The sequence below is a fragment of the Frieseomelitta varia genome, unplaced genomic scaffold, assembly GCF_011392965.1.
Source record: "Frieseomelitta varia isolate USP_RPSP 00005682 unplaced genomic scaffold, Fvar_1.2 scaffold_264, whole genome shotgun sequence".
Lineage (NCBI taxonomy): Eukaryota > Metazoa > Arthropoda > Insecta > Hymenoptera > Apidae > Frieseomelitta > Frieseomelitta varia.
The window spans coordinates 104,955-122,663 of record NW_025109995.1 but is presented as its reverse complement, the minus strand read 5'-3'; the positions used below and the strand labels follow the sequence as shown (position 1 = coordinate 122,663).

General features: G+C 25.9%; 1 protein-coding gene across 1 annotated transcript in view; it reads right to left on the bottom strand.

Moving 5' to 3' along the window:
- LOC122528831 (laminin subunit alpha-1) overlaps positions 1–17,709 on the bottom strand; it is a 370,357-nt gene that overhangs the window by 270,579 nt on the left and 82,069 nt on the right. Inside the window, exon 3 of the mRNA XM_043654368.1 lies at positions 10,008–10,250. Coding sequence (XP_043510303.1) covers positions 10,008–10,250 — 243 coding nt within the window. The remainder of the gene's footprint in view (positions 1–10,007; positions 10,251–17,709) is intronic.

Sequence of the window (17,709 nt, the reverse complement as noted above, 5' to 3'; positions counted from 1 at the left end):
GTCGTTATAGGCTGATAAAATGACCGATTGAGTTTTCTCTAAAATCAAAAGAATCGTTTGAACGAAAAATACTTTGTTTCAACGTGTATAAAAATATTTCTATTATTTTTAACGTATATAAAAAATACGTTAAATAAATAATAATAATAATAATAATAATATATAATATATATAATTATAACATATATAGTATTATATATAATATATATAATTATAATATATAATAATATATAATAATAATAAATAAATGGACAGGTTAACTTAATTTTTTTAAACGAAGTCACATATCTTCTTATGCAGTAATCGATAGTTTCAATATTTAATAATTTTGCAATTCTGTTAATACTATACATTTTTATCCACGACAGAACGATTCAATCAACTTCATTCATATGTAACACTTTTTTTCAAATCGTATTTCTTTTCCATCAAAATAATTAAATATTATAAATAAAATTAACTAAATTATAAGTGAATGATGGAGTTTTACTTTTGTGCCTGTTTGTAATCAAATAATAATTGATAGAAATTATAAGAATTTTGTACAGCTAATTTTCATATTTCTTTCCCCGAATTATAATAATATGATATAGTATAAAATCTGTATCTTCTTTTGAATATACGAAATTTACAAATGTGTGACGCTCACTAGTATAGTTATGCACATAGCTTTAAATGTGAAGCAATACTTTCAAGAGTCGTAAAACCTGCATGTTGTAAAACCCCTATGGACTTCACAGTTGCAAAATACTTCAAACTAAATAACAATTAGCCAATACAATTAATTAATAACTATTTCATTCTTTCTCAAAACCTGTTGTAACAACTTCTATAGATATAAATCCTTCATCTGAAAGATTCCCTAAATTATTAAATCAGATCATTCAAACAATCACTCTCTGAAAATGGACAAGTATAAATAAATTATCAATCAGTAATTTTCTTTCAAATCCAAGTAAGATCGTTTCATCAATGTCATCAATCTATTTATTTTTGGAAATAAATGCAATATTTAATTATAAATATTATATTTTAATATTATAACATTAAATATATAATAAAAATAAAAATATTAGTTATAAATATATATTAGTTTAATATATATTATATATTTAATATATTAATATATATTTGATTATAAATATCATATTTTAATATTATAATAATAAAATATTAATAAATATTAGTTATAAATATATATTAGTGTAATATACATTATATATTTAATACATTAATATATATTTGATTATAAATATTATATTTTAATATTATAATATTAAATATACAATTATAATAATAAAAATATTAATTAAAAATATATTTAATATATTAAATATATATTAAAATTATAAATATTACATTTCAATATAATATTGAATATTATAATTATAACAAAACACATTCCATTTGGAACCATGATAAGTGTTTTTCATGATGCGCTACCACTATTTGCCAAATCTATGTTCCCCGCTTTTCGATTTTTTCCTGGTCACGCACAGAAGCGTAAAACTGGCAACCCCCCATAGGAGGTGCGTACGTGATAGCCCCATATATGGCGAGCCTACACCATACATGGCCGGAATGTAGGGATCGCCGTTTTTGTATCATCGATTCGTTCCTCCTTTCCTTCTCTTTCCACCGATCTCACTGTTCTGTTCCTTTTCTCATCAGCCTTCCAGTTTGTACAAAACCGATCTCGTGCGCGCCGTCTCGCGCACGGCTATAAGCTCTAATTATCCGTTGCTCTTCCGAGAAGTTTGCTAATTCTCCACCACTGGATGCTTCTCGTATTTTCTCATCCGGTATAGATTGAACTAGTATCTCGAATAAACTATGGATATTTATAAAATCACTGAACATACAAAATTCTATATATATATATATATATATATATCTATATAGAATTGCAATATATATGATTCATGGATGATTATTAAAAGCTCATGTTAAAGCTTCTTTCTCTTTAGTTCAATAATTTTAGCTTCAGTTATGTTAAAATTAGCAAGATATGGAATATTACGAATTATATATATAATTTTATAAATTTTATAAATTTTATTTATATTTAATAATTATTAATTTATTTGAAATATTATTTTTAAGAATTATACGTTTGTGTCAATTAGATATAAAATTAATTGTTGCTATTTCTTCAATTGTTCATATAGGGATTGTATCAATAAGAATAATATGAATAACAAAATTAAGATTATATTGAAGATATTTTATAATAATTAGACATGGATTTATTTCTTCTGGATTATTTAATTAATTTAATTTGTAATCAAACTAATAGACGATTAATTTTTACTGAATTATAAATAGATTATAAATTCTATAGATATAACAAATCTGAAATTTAAGATATTTCAATTTTCATGGAATCATCGGGATATATAAAAATAATCTGAAAAAAAAAGAACAGACAAATCTCTTTATTCAAGACTTTGTTCTCAAAGAGATCGGATTTGAATATTTGTCAAGTATACTTAAATTGATACTGTATACTTAAATTTGATACTGGACAGGAGGATATTTTACGTGGAAAAATAAGTGTCAAATGTAGAATAAGATTTCTTCGTTCAAAATTTTGTCTTCAAGAAAGTAAACCTTGAATATGTCTCGTTAAAAGATATTTTTCACTTTATACATTTTTTAATTTAATTTTCTTAGAAATGACTTGTGAAAAAACTTTATTCTAAATGTTCGACTTATTTTTATAAATGGAATAATTCCTTGTCGGATTAGTCTCATTAAAGTAGGTATATTTGATAAATTTTCAAACTTGATTTCTTCGAAAAAAAAGTTTCGTTAAATATAAAAATATTTTATTCTATATTTCTGGTTTATTCTTCGTAGATTCATCTCTTTTTCTGGTTATACCATGAAAACTGGCACACTTTGTAATTATCTACGTTTTTTAATACCGAGTTTTATAATAAACAAATTTCATACCGAGTATTATAATATAATATACTATTTTAATATTATTATAATATAATTTTAATATTATTATAATATTATTAATATTATATATTATATAATAGTATTATAGTATTTTGTATGTCGCAGTCACTGACAACCATATCCTTTAATTCAAAATAGTCAAATGTCTCATGAAGTTATGAAAAAAATTCTGTATTTAAAAAAATATTAGATGAAATAAATAATTTTTTAATTCTAGTTAATATTTTTTGAATAAGATCTTACATTTTTGTGTTCACGGTATCTCAATTAGATCGAAAGAAGTTAGATCCTTAGAAACAGTCCTTTAGATCTAATTTATGTAATTATATTCGGAATCATTCAAACGGCAAGTTCTATTTCGTTATATTCGACAAATGCTACCAAATTACGAACACAAAAATTTTCTTTTACTAATACACTTACAGAGAAATTATTTATTTTAAAATATTCTCCCAGATACCAAATAACTTTTATAAAAATATTTTTTTGATCGTGAGTCATGAGTCATAAGACATTTGATTGATTTCAGTTGAAAGAAATTATTCTATAATATGGTATATAATTCGTGCTTTTCAAAATAATCCAAATTTTTATTACTATTATTAGTATTATTTTATTTATTCAAGATCACATCAACCATGTTTTCTTTAAAATATATAAATGTATAAATATATAAATAAATATAATTTAAAATATATAAAGGTGTATATAACAAGTATATTTATATACATATGCATGAATAATAATATATATAAAAAAAAATTAAATTGTAACGAATAATTTTTAAATTAAAGACTGTAAGAATTGAGTAGAGTTCATTATAATGAGTAAATATTTTTCAATTTATCTTAAAAATTATCCAGGAGAATTACAATATTATACCAGACAATAAAGCAAATTCTTTCCTTGCGGAAACTATTTAAAAAAGTTAACAATATAAATTTTATTTTTAACTGGCAAATTAAAATATTTTCGCGGGACACGAAGTATTATCAATAATCTTTGATGTCAAAGACACTTCAATGCAAAATGCGTAATTTACAATGTTATTAAAATATATCACAAATAATAAGTTACATAAACACTAATAAATCGTCTTATATAACATTAACAAATTTGTCAATACGATAAAATACAAATAAAATTCTACAAATAAATTTTGCAAATTACAAATTATCTAATTATTATATCTAATTATATTATATCTTGATATAAAATCTTAAAATTATTTATACAATAAAAATCTATTTGTTACGAGTTCGTTAGTCATTATTTTTTGGTAAATTATTTCATGAAATTCCATGAAGTACAATTGTAACTCTAATCAGCAAAAACCAGTCGAGGAAGCAACAAAGTATCACCTGTAATAAATATAACCATCGACCAATTTCACCTGACAAACGTTCCATTTCCACCACGTTTCAATCACGTTGAAATTACTCTATAACTTATGGTCGAGTGTACACTCGATCAAGAGAAAAAGCTTACGAGTTCAGCGGAAATGCCTTGGAAGAGATATTTCAGTCCCACAAGCGACCAAGCACGTACTACTCACCAAAGCGTCGCGTCGACTAATCATCCAATCATGTAATTACACCAGTGATTGCATGAGACGAACGATAATTAATGATCTCTTCGTGACAACTACCGCATTAGCGCAAAGATAACAGCCGATTTCTCATCTCTGATTTTCTCCAAGAAGAATTCACAAATAATAATATAATCTGTTTCTTTTTAACCTTATTGTACTTATGTTGTATCTGAGACCGTAACTGATTTGTTATAATCAATAAAAAAATCGAAATAAAAAAAAGTCACAGGATAGCAATTATTTTTTTTTTTCATTAGAAAAATTTTCGATTGTAGCTAATGATTTTAAGAAAATCTTTTCGTTGTCAACCACTTGCGCTGGCAACTGATTGCGGATCATAACGAGTGACCAAAACCGTATACAATAATTCGTCGCTTTCTTTTCCTTTCGAACTTGGTATGATATCACTGGACAGAAATTATTGAGAAGTAATGAAATTATTATTTGTTTTGCCTGGGTTTTACTTAAATATTACTTAAAACTGAGGAAATATAGCAATTTTGAAACAAAAAAAAAACTCGACGTGCGTGGCACGTTATTCTAGCGCAAGAGGTTAACCACTTGCGCTGGCAACTGATTGCGGACCATAACGAGTGACCAAACCGTACACAATAATTCGTTGCTTTCTTTTATCGTCGATATGATATCGCTGTATGGAAATTATTGAGAACTAATAAATTTATTATTTGTTTTGTGTGGGTTATATTTAAGTATACTTAAAACTGAGAAAGTATTGCAATTTTGGGATAAAAAAATTCTCGACGTGCGTGACACGCTATTCCAGTCCAAGAGGTTAACCACTTGCGCTGGCAACTGATTGCGGACCATAACGAGTGACCAAATCGTATACAATAACTCGTCCCTTTCTTTTTCTTTCGAACTTGGTACGATATCACTGGACAGAAATTATTGAGAAGTAATGAAATTATTATTTGTTTTGCCTGAGTTTTACTTAAATATTACTTAAAACTGAGGAAATATAGCAATTTTGAGACAAAAAAAAAACTCGACGTGCGTGGCACGTTATTCTAGCGCAAGAGGTTAACCACTTGCGCTGACAACTGATTGCGGACCATAACGAGTGACCAAACCGTATAAAATACGCTTTCTTTTTGAATTCGTCGGCATTATATCACTGGATAGAAATTATTGAGAAGTGATAAATTTATTATTTGTTTTGCCTATTTTGTTTTACTTAAATATACTTTTAAATATATTTTTGTTTTACTGAAAACTGAGAAAATATTGCAATTTTAGAACAGAAAATTCTCGACGTGCGTGATACGTCATTCCAGCGCAAGAGGTTAATAATCATTGTGAGATGAGAAAAATTTATTTACTTGCAACAGTTCTCGAAACTTTTTCAATTGTTGATAATAATTACCGACGAGGGAAATTTATTTCGATTCACTTTCGTCACTGAGAATAGGATAGACACCAGACTTTAAATGGGGCTTCTTGTCTTAGGGTCTGAAATGCCGATCAGGAAACAAAATCACTAATCTTTTAGCGCACTCTACGCTTAAACAACAGCGAATTGAAGAACTACGTCAAACGAAATGATACAAGTTGGTTAAAATGATATCCGTTACAGTGTTGTCAATTGTACATCTTCAGCACAGACGAAGTATAAATAAATATTACTCGTCTGTGTCCGATACAAGAAATCAGTATCTAAAACTGTTATACTGTTTTATATTATGCATCTATGTATACATATATCACAAAGAGCTTTATTGAGTGTTTTAATGTTAATATACATTTTAAGTATATAATTATTCATATTTCATTGTTTTTAAAAATAATTTTCAACTAACTGCATTACTTCCTAAAATTATTTTGATTGGCAAGTGGTGATTGATTACCATATATTTATTTATTTTTTAAATGGCCACCGATCGAGGAGCATGAGATGTGAAACACTAAAAATACAAAATCTTGGCTGCAAAAGAATTTTCTCTTTGCAAGGTAGATCCTTCGATTTTTACGAAATCTATTATATATATTATATAAAAAAGAACAAGCAATTAGCAGCTAACTTTCGTTGTCTTTTATAGGTATCGAAAAATTATCTTCCGAACAGTTAAATTCTCGAATTCAGCAAACGTCTCAGGAGAGCGGATCAATTGGAAGCAATATTTTTATTTTGTACTGGAATTCAGCTAATTGGGTTTTGATTCAAGGTCCTAGAGACGGATCGCCTGACATTTAGAGAAACTATAGAGAAGCGGCGAGGATCTCAAATATAAAATTTTAGCTTTGGCTAGTTTTCGAGATATTAGAGAATTAAAAAATACATTAAATTCGGCATATATAAACATTACTAATGTATAGATTAATAATATATAATATTAATATATTATTACATTTAATAATATAATATTTATATATAATTTTAATATATAATATATAATATTTATATATAATTACATTTAATAATATAATATTTATATATAATTTTAATATATAATATATAATATTTATATATAATTACATTTAATAATATAATATTTATATATAATTTTAATATATAATATATAATATTTATATATAATTACATTTAATAATATAACATTTTATTTTAAAATAAATTTCGAAGAATTATAATTTTACAGTGGAGTGTTAGAAATTTACTTTCTTTATATTTTAATAAAATTTAATAGATATTTAAAACTAGCCACTTCATTTTTTGAACGTTTTTAAATTTTAGTGCTAAAGCACTTGTTTAATGCCTAATTTTTTGTATTTAAAATAAATATATTAAAATTGTTTAGAATAGAATATTCTAATATATACGATTTTATACATTTTGTAATAATAAATTTTGCAAAACTTATTTGAGTATGAATTGTAGAGAATTTTAAGGATTTTAAAGAATAATTACACTATTCTATCCATTTCTCTACTTTTTCTTTTACGAAGATAATCGATTTGGTAAATGAATGGTTCACATATCGATAGTTGCGAAAATTCAGACTATGTTACTAATATTAAAACAGGCAATTGATTGCAATTCAACCTATTGATTTCAGAACCACATACAATGATAAAAAGAATTCAAATAAATATTACGTAATCCTTCCTGACCAGAAACATAATTATACTATTTTTTTCAAGACACGTGTGAGATATTATAATAAAACATAATAAAATTAAAAATATTATTATATTATCATATAATATATTTTATATTAATATTATAATATTTAATATAAATATTAATTATTATTATTTCATAGTAATATTAAATATTATATAAAATACTTATATTAAATAAATATAAAAATATATTGCAAATAAAATATTAAAACAACATATTTCATTTATCCACGATTTTTAAATTTGTTGTTCCCTTCTTCATTTCTTTCGTCTGTTTAAAACAATCTTGCGAACTAAAGAAAGAATACAAATCATCTATTGAAAAAAGTCTGTATTAAATCTAACTGATCATTATCGTAACGGAATTCATTATTTGTCCAAACGGTACATGAAGAACCGTTTTAAATAGCTTTACAATTGTTCACTGAATAAATAAATAGGAGCCGCGATTTTAGATAATTGGCTCTCTGACGGATAATCACGAACATTTCTTGTTTGACTAACTGGTTATTTCATGTTAATCGATGGTATTACGGAAAAAAGTGGTAAATTATTGTACGAAGTTTATTTATTGTCCGATGATATGATATTGGCTATATTATCATATGAGAGTTGTGCCATAATTTCATTTTGTGGTAAAAAAAGAAAAAAAAAGAATCAATCGTAATTAATGTTTGGCATTTCAAATTCTGCAGTGATTTGTAAATAATAATTGAAGACGAACTGCTACTATTTTTTGAGAGGTTTGGGAGTAATTGATGTAATTGAAATCGGGAATCATGGTTTGTGAAGAAGACGAGGATATAGTGAATTACGGTTAATGATAACGTATATAAGCGGAAATTTGCATTGATGGCAATTACACTGCATTTCGTGGAAACATGGGAAAATGTTTCTCTTTTTGTAATTATCGTGCAAATTACAAGTTAGTGAGCAAATACAGATTTCATATATCTGAATCCTTCTATCGCAACTAACTTCGCAATGTTTCTAAGTATTGCAAATAATTATATAGCTGCATGATGAACTGGTGAAAATATGAAACAAGAAAAATTGAGAAAGTTATAAAGCTCTTTCAGCAAGAGAATAAAAGAATTAAAATAATTTTTCATATAATAATGTTCACTGAAAATTTCTATCGCCTTTTATTCAATGCTATTTCGAAAAAGATTATTTTAGAAATTGTGAAATGAACAATGTTATTATTTTTCGTAGTAATCTATGATTGTTACAGTGAAAAATATTATTATGTTAACTTCTGCTAAAAGTAAAACATTGTCGATAATTTAAACTGATATAATTTTAATAATTTTATAATTTTAAAAGGTCATATAACGATCCGATCTCCATGATCTCTACTTTGATAGTGCGTGAATTCGTTTTTTTCAAAGTTGACTTTACATCACATAAGTGGGAAATTGAGAATATTTTTTTTCTCGAATATAGTAAAAATTCAAACACGTATAAATACATGGTTACACTTGGGATTCAGTACAGTGTGTGAAAGTAAATAATTTCTTTTTAAAAATTATTCCAACAATATTAATCAACAATGTGAATTTATATAACGAAATTGAAAGATGAATAACGATAAAAAATGAAGTTGATCAATTTGGCTCCTGACTCAAATAAAGAAAACCTTTTAAAATACGTTTATATATTGTTATTATTTCAAAACAAATATCATTCTTTGGAATGATCTGAAAGAATTCCTCATACAAAGAATTATGAAATATCAATGAAACATTTCAGAAGATATTAGATTTGGAATGACATCATTTACTGTATAAAAGTCTTATAGCTATTATAACAATTGTTATAACGGTAACAATCACTTTTTTAGAAAATATTAAATATATACATTACAATATTAACATAATTCCAATTACATTCCAATACAAATAACAGAGTCCTAAATTAAATATCATAAAACATGATAGAATGATTTAAAATGATCCAAGAAAGCTGCACATTATTATAATTTTTTACTAAATAAATATTATATAACATATGTATATACAACATTCATCTATAGTAAATATTTAACTACTTTTGTGAGCCACTGTATAACAAACATCCTTATACTTGTATATACAAAATATTATATGTATATACAATATAAATATTACATGTGTAATAATATTTATGAAATATTATATAATAATATGTAAAATATTATATGTATATACATATGTATATACAAAATTCATCTATAAGTAAATATTTGATTACTTTTGTGAGCTACTGCATAACAAACATCCTTATACTTATTTATAAAGGTAAAATATTGTGTACTAAAATTTTTTCACAGTACGTCTAAAGTTATAAACAGAAATAGTGATGCTGTTACCTCTCCGTTTTCCATAGGTGTCTGTCTAGAGGAAACACTGGTGCATATCACATCGTCGTCCCCGATATAAACAAGTTTTCCGGTAACAGGAGGTACAGAATATCGCGTCCAACATTCTTCATCGCTTGGTGCGTAATACTGCCACGGTTGGAAGTTTTCACCATCGATAGATTTTTCCAAAATCCATGCGGCTGGTCTTGGTGAATTCGCTGCCTTCACAATTACGTACTCTATTTGATAAACCTGGACAGATAGTATTTAAGATACATTAGATATTACGTTTAAATTTAGTATAAATAGCATATTTGATATAATTAACTAAAGATATCACACTTAATAATTATTTGTACTACTGGGGTAAATGGTATAAAACAAGGTAAAAATTATAAATTGAATATTAACTCGATTTTATATTATATTTTATAAAATAGTATTTTGCTTTGTAAAATTTAAATTGTTGAACTTTATTTTACGATTTTAAGGGACAATTTTTAAGGGACGAAATTGCCGATCGGGATATGTATAGATATGTGTACACATGGAAGAAAAAAATAATCGTAGGACTTTCATTAACTCTAACTTTCATTAGAATTAAATGCATTTAAATAAATTAGTTAGTTCGTTATGAAATACTAGAATTTTTATTTAATAATACTACTGAATATATATTTAATAATACTAACATCTTAAAATAGTAAATCTTTTGATTTTTCATTTGGAATCCAAAAGATTTCTATAATTTAGAAAAAGGTAAAAAAAAACGACATCTTGGTGTGTGATGAAAAAGGCACACGAAATAAAAAAGAACCACTGTTTTATAAAACATACATCTATACTTAATATAAAAAAAATTAATTGAAATAAATGATAAGTTAAATTTATCTATAATAAATAAATAAATATATATATATATATGTAATATATATATTTCAATATTATAGATATTATAGATATACTTAAATATATATATATCTATAATTAGTTGAAATAAATTGAAAAGTTAAATATATCTATACGATAAATTAAATATATTTATTATAGATATTATAGATATAAAAATAGATTAAAAAAAAATATATATATATATATATATAATTAATTGAAATTAATTGAAAAATTAAATATATCTATATGATAAGATAAATACATTTATTATAGATATTATAGTATATTATAAACTTATTATAGATATTATAGATATACTTTATATATATATATCTATAATTAATTGAAATAAATTGAAAAGTTAAATATCTATATGATAAGTTAAATATATTTATTTATTATATTTAATAAATAAATATAATATGTATATGTAATAACAAGCACATATTTTTTGTAACCACTCTATATAGAAAATGACAAAATATTCTAATCATCCAAAGTGATGTTAGAGGATCGCGCGCATGTGAATACAGAACGCCTACGATATCTTGGGCTATTTTGTTTCAGTGTATAATGGTGGAAAACGAGACAGACGACAGAGATCCATAGATACCCTGCAGTTTGCCAGAATCCCTGTGGAGCCCGGTGAATTTTCTGCCGGATAATTAATTCCAGGCACGCAGAGATCGTGTAGAATAATTCACATGGCTGAATTACTCACAATCTATCCGTGGCACTGCCACGTTTCCCGTCGAGCAAAAGAATAACAATTTGCAATCGTTATTTCAAACTTTAAAAAATATATGAATATTACTTGAATAAGTGTATAAAAATATAGGAATATTATTTGAATCAGAATGTTACTGTTGTAATGAAAAAATATAGCCATTTAGTTAGAAAATTGTGTTTCTTACAGAAGTAGAATATGTCTGCGTTGGAATTAAAATAGTATTGTATTTTAATTGTAAATTTTTGCATTTGGAATTAAAATACTATTGTATTTTATATTGCAAATTTTTGTACTCTTTCATTAGTATTTAATCAGTCATTTTGCACATTTGCAACGAAAATGACACAACTCAGCAAAAATTTCGGAAAAGGCGAAACACACTTTTCGAATATAGTTTTATTGTCGAGTACAGAAATTATTTTGTTATTATTTTTGTAATTATTTTATTATTTGTAGAAATTATTTTATTAAGCTGTTAGAAATCAATGTTGCGTTAATGCAATATCTCATTTGAGCATACAAAATGAAATTTCAAGGATTTGCTTAACATTTTTTCATTATTATGTCTTTATTATGTATTCTAGAGGATTCTAGAATTTTATGAAATTTTAGGAAATTGAAATATTTATAATATTATGTTAAATTATTGCTGAGAGCTTAATGAATTGATCTAAATATTGACATATAGTATTTTAATGTTTTCTAAAACAGATTATGTTTTAATTGAATATCGTACAGCGACAAAAATCGCTATACAATTGACTGGCATCGATCATACCGTCACATTGTTTCTTATTCTGCGATTTTCACTAATATGGAGCAAATCTCCAGAGGACTCTCTTCTCAGTTTATTGATCCTCTGTACGTTCCCGAAGTTTTGACATTTAAATTCGAGACGTCCTATATAACTGCTTTGATCAACATCAAATCAATCAATAACGATTCATAATGATTATTTTCTCAGATGCATTTAACAAAGTCGGCACATTAATTTCACAAAACAGTTTCTTTTTTTATTTTACAAACAAATAATTCCGTGAAATCACTTATTTCTATTATAAATATCGTACAACCAATGCAACGAAAAATAAGCTGGCTGGAATTTCAAATAATAAGATCAACAAATACGACATTGATATGATTATAGAATTTGTTTCGTTTGTTCCTTTCGTTTTCTTGTTGCTTGTCGATCGGTCATATAATGATTTTGTCGCTATGCAACATTTAATTAGAACGTAGACATTTAACCAAAGAAGAACAGTTTAGTGAAAAGATAAAGATGCACACAATGCTAATGGAATACGAAAAGATACAAAAATTAGATTGTAATATCTGAAACATATTTAAATAAATGTTTCATATGACAATATTTAATGATACAATATAATAATTTTAAATAATATTTGTTACGGTTTACGTCTATAATTATATAATTGTGATTGCCATATTTTTGCAATATATCATTTTCATCAATTATACTTATTTCCTTATAAAATATATCAAATAAAATTACTATTTTACTTTATACGATGCATCAATTTAACTGTACTATGCAATAAATAATAATTTCATACAACGTTTAGAACATTTTCTGACAAAAATCATATTAAAAATATGTTAACCCTTCTTTTAATACGAGTTTATTTTCTATTGTAAATGCTATCTTTCCAAAAAAATACTTACATAATGAAAGATTCTAACTCCACTTCGATTCAATGGTGACAAAATTTTATAAAATCACGAGAGTTTACGTCTATAATTATATAATTGTGATTGTCATATTTTTGCAATATATATCATTTTCATCAATTATACTTATTTCCTTATAAAATATATCAACAAATTACTACTTTACTTTATACGATGCATCAATTTAACTGTACTATGCAATAAATAATAATTTCATACAACGTTCAGAACATTTTCTGACAAAAATCATATTAAAAATATGTTAACCCTTCTTTCAATACGAGTTTATTTTCCATTGTAAATGCTATCATTCCAAAAAAATACTTACATAATGAAAGATTCTAACTCCACTTCGATTCGTTGGTGACAAAATTTTATAAAATCAGGAGAGATTAATTTTTAAGTCGACGAACACGCAGCCACCCAACGTTCCTTTTCCTGTTTCTTTTAATAATTTGTCGGACGTTACAGTAACTCACGAGGCCTATCGCATCTCGATGGCGGGCGTCGCGCCGTGTCACCGAGCAGACACGCGTCGCCCTGTTTCGTCGGGTTAACAAGACAGGAGTCCCTCATTCTCTCGTCGGGTCCGTCTTTGTCGTTGTCGTTGTCCTCGTTGTGTCGTCGTTACGCCGGGCATTGTGAGGCCAGACCGACGCCCACTTTCGGACCATAAAGACAGATCGCATGTCCGCGATACCGGCGGGGCCCACTTCCTTCTAAGGACTTCGTCCGGAACGCTCGTTCCGAATCCCGAGGAAACGGACTTCAATTATCCGATCCTTTTGCTCGATCTGTGCATGTAGATCCCTCCAACTAGTCGAATCATGGAAATCTGCTCGTTAATATTACAAGACCGAGGCGGCTTGTTTTTTTTTTTTTTTTCCCTTGAATTAAGCTGCAGTTCCTGGGGATTTGAGTTTCCCTATAACCTGCATTTAACACAATAGGATTGGTATTGATTTTTTTCTTTTTTTTGTTCTTTATGGTGGTTTGTGTGTGTTTTGATCTTGTTTTAAGTTTTTGCAGGAGAAAAATTTTGAGAAACCTGCAGTGACTTGGTAAAAGGCGGCCTGTTTCAACCCCTTGCGCTGGCAACTGGGTTGCGCGGACCATAACGAGTGGCCGAACCGTATACAATAATTCGTCGCTTTCTTTCTCTCTTGAACTCGTCGGTATGACATCACTGAATCGAAATTATTAAGAAGTAATAAATTTATTTATGTATTTGTTTTGCCTGGGTTACATTTAAATATACCTAAAACTGTGGAAATGTTGCAATTTGGGACAAAAAATTCTCGACATGCGTGGCACGTTATTTCAGCGCAAAAGGTTAAATCAGACTTTCGCTTCTTCTTTTAGACACAGTTGTTGAAATGACAGAGGATTTCTCAAAAAAATATTTGTTCCATAATTGAGGAAAAATTATGGGCTATGTTTACTACGTTACGTTCGTTTAATTTGACAGTTTACAAAGAAAGTGACATGATAGTTATACTAACATATTTATCGAAGAATCTATACGATTTGGAATCAATAATTTTACGAAAAATGGGAAATGTTTTAATTTCTGACTTCTGAACAAAAGTGCATATGCAAATCTTTCGATTAATCGGTTAAATCAAGTATTAAAATTTAACTTATTTTTTAATATCCATGTATCTTTCTTTCGTGTTGAATGTAGTAAATTTCCTGTTTACGTAACTGACAATTAACGATGAAATCAAATACACATATATATACATACATACATACATACATACATACATACATACATACATACATACATACATACATACATACATATATATAAAATTATAATAATACTATATAATAATATTACATAATAATAATTAGTATGGTTTTGATAGTATTATATAGTAATAATAAGTAACAATATGTTGTAATGATACTATATAATAGTATTACATAGTAATAATTAGTATTAGTTATAATATTATAATATAGTAATAATAAGTAATAATATGTTACAATGATACTATATAATAATATTACATATTACATAGTAATAATCAGCATTAGTTGTAATATTATTATACAGCAATAATAAGTGACAATATATTGTAACAATACTATATAATAGTATTACATAGTAATAATTAGCATTAGTTATAATATTATTATATAGTAATAATAAGTGATAATATATTGTAATAATACTATATACTAGTATTAATTTACATAGTAATAATTAATACAGTTATGATAGTATTATATATAATAATAATATAAGTGATAGTATAAGTAATTATATATAATAATAATAATAATAAGTGATAATATATTATAACAATACTATATAATAGTATTACATAGTAATAATTAGTATTAGTTATAATATTATTATATAGTAATAATAAGTAATAATATATTGTAATAATACCATATAATAGTATTATATAGTATTATTACAATATCGTAATAATTAAAATGAATAGCTTTCTTAGCAGCCAACAAATATATATATACTCATCCATTCATTTTCCAAAATAAGAAATTACTCACTTTCTTAAACCCAGCACGTTTTTACCATCACGGTGATCTAATCCAACTAGCTACCGTGATCAAATAAAACAATCTCTCTAATTCAACTCTATGAAATAATTCCTTTTAATTCATTTACGAAGCAATCCGGATGCGTCGTCGATATTTACAGACGTGCAGCGTGCGCGTCCCAAAAGCTTGCGACCCAAGAAGAAAACGAGGCAGAAGCGAAGAAGAAGGAAAAGTACAACACACGCAGCACGATGTGCAAACGTTCCAAAGGCTAAATATTTACACTGGCTGCACGTGTTCGTCTGCTCTTTCGAGCCCGCTATCAGCATCGCGTGCCTCGTCATGGGGTAGGTCGTGTGGAAGCCGACAGTGTATTCGGAGTTCAAGGTTGACGCTTTCTATATAGCAGCCATGGTACATGTATGTATATTGGATTCTCTTCACCGGCTGACGAACGTCGTCGAACACAGAGAAAACAAACGTGATTTCTATGCTAGCTTTTTCGACTCCAATGAAAAACGATGCATTGGTGTTTCACAGATGAGAAAGATTGCTTCTTAACTTACTGTTCATCAAAACAATGGAAACAGATCAATATACATTTTTCATTACATCAAATTCAATTGTATCAAACAAAGGAGGAAAATTATACTTATGAAATTCTAGATATAAGTTCAAATATTTAAAGAGAAATTTTATATAGAAATTAATTAATTTGTTAATTAACGTCATTTACATCCTGAAAAAATGTTTGTTATATTTTTTTACTAGTAATCATGAAATTTACTATACAATTACTGAGTATGTTAAATACGCTGTATGTTATTCTTACAATTATAATTAAAGTAATTAGCTCTACATACAATTATATGTAAATTTTTTAAATTCTAATATCGCATTTTCGATTTATTTATATGTTTTTTTTCAAATAAGTGTGAGAAACATTTTAAAAATAACACAATTTTAACTAACTAATTAATTAAGATCCAAAATTCTTTTTTGTTTGTTTTAAATATTTGAACTTTGACAGATTCTCCTAAATTTTTTAAAACTGTACATATTTATTAATATATTAGATTTCCTATTTATTATTACATATTACGACATTTTTTGTTTGCGCTTTTCATAACTACTGATAGACTTTCATTTTATTAAATTATTCCTAATGTATCCGTAAAAAAAAAAATGAATAAATTCTCAGGATATATTAATATTATATTAATTTATTTTACTAATATTATTTAAAATTCCAAGAAGTAGAAAGAAAAATAACTCTAAATATATAATAGGTAAATGTAAAAAGATGAAACTTCACAATATAAAATATTAAGGATTATCTACATTTATATTTCGATTTAATTATTACACTTATTGTTAAAGTTCTGGATAATATTCTATATTAAATAATATTACATCCATAAATTAAATTTTTAAAATCTAATCGTCAATCTGTAAAATTTCATATATTTATTACTTTCATTACTTATACATATTAATATATTATTATATTCGTGTATTATATTTTACATCATTCTTTGTATGATGGAATATATGTAATATTAGTACTTTCCAAATGAGTTATTCAAATCAAAAAGCAAAGGAAAATATTTTTATAAAATTTCACTTCTCCTTTTATTAGTATTTGACATTTAACGTGTATGAATTCTAAATGATGTATAAGTTCTAAATATATTTAACAATACACATTTATTTTCATTTATAATAATTTTAAAATTCCATTCTAAATAATGTATAAGTTCTAAATACACATTTATATTAATGTATAAGTTTAACAATACACATTTATTTTCATTTATAATAATTTTAAAATTCCATTCTAAATAATGTATAAGTTCTAAATACACATTTATATTAATGTAT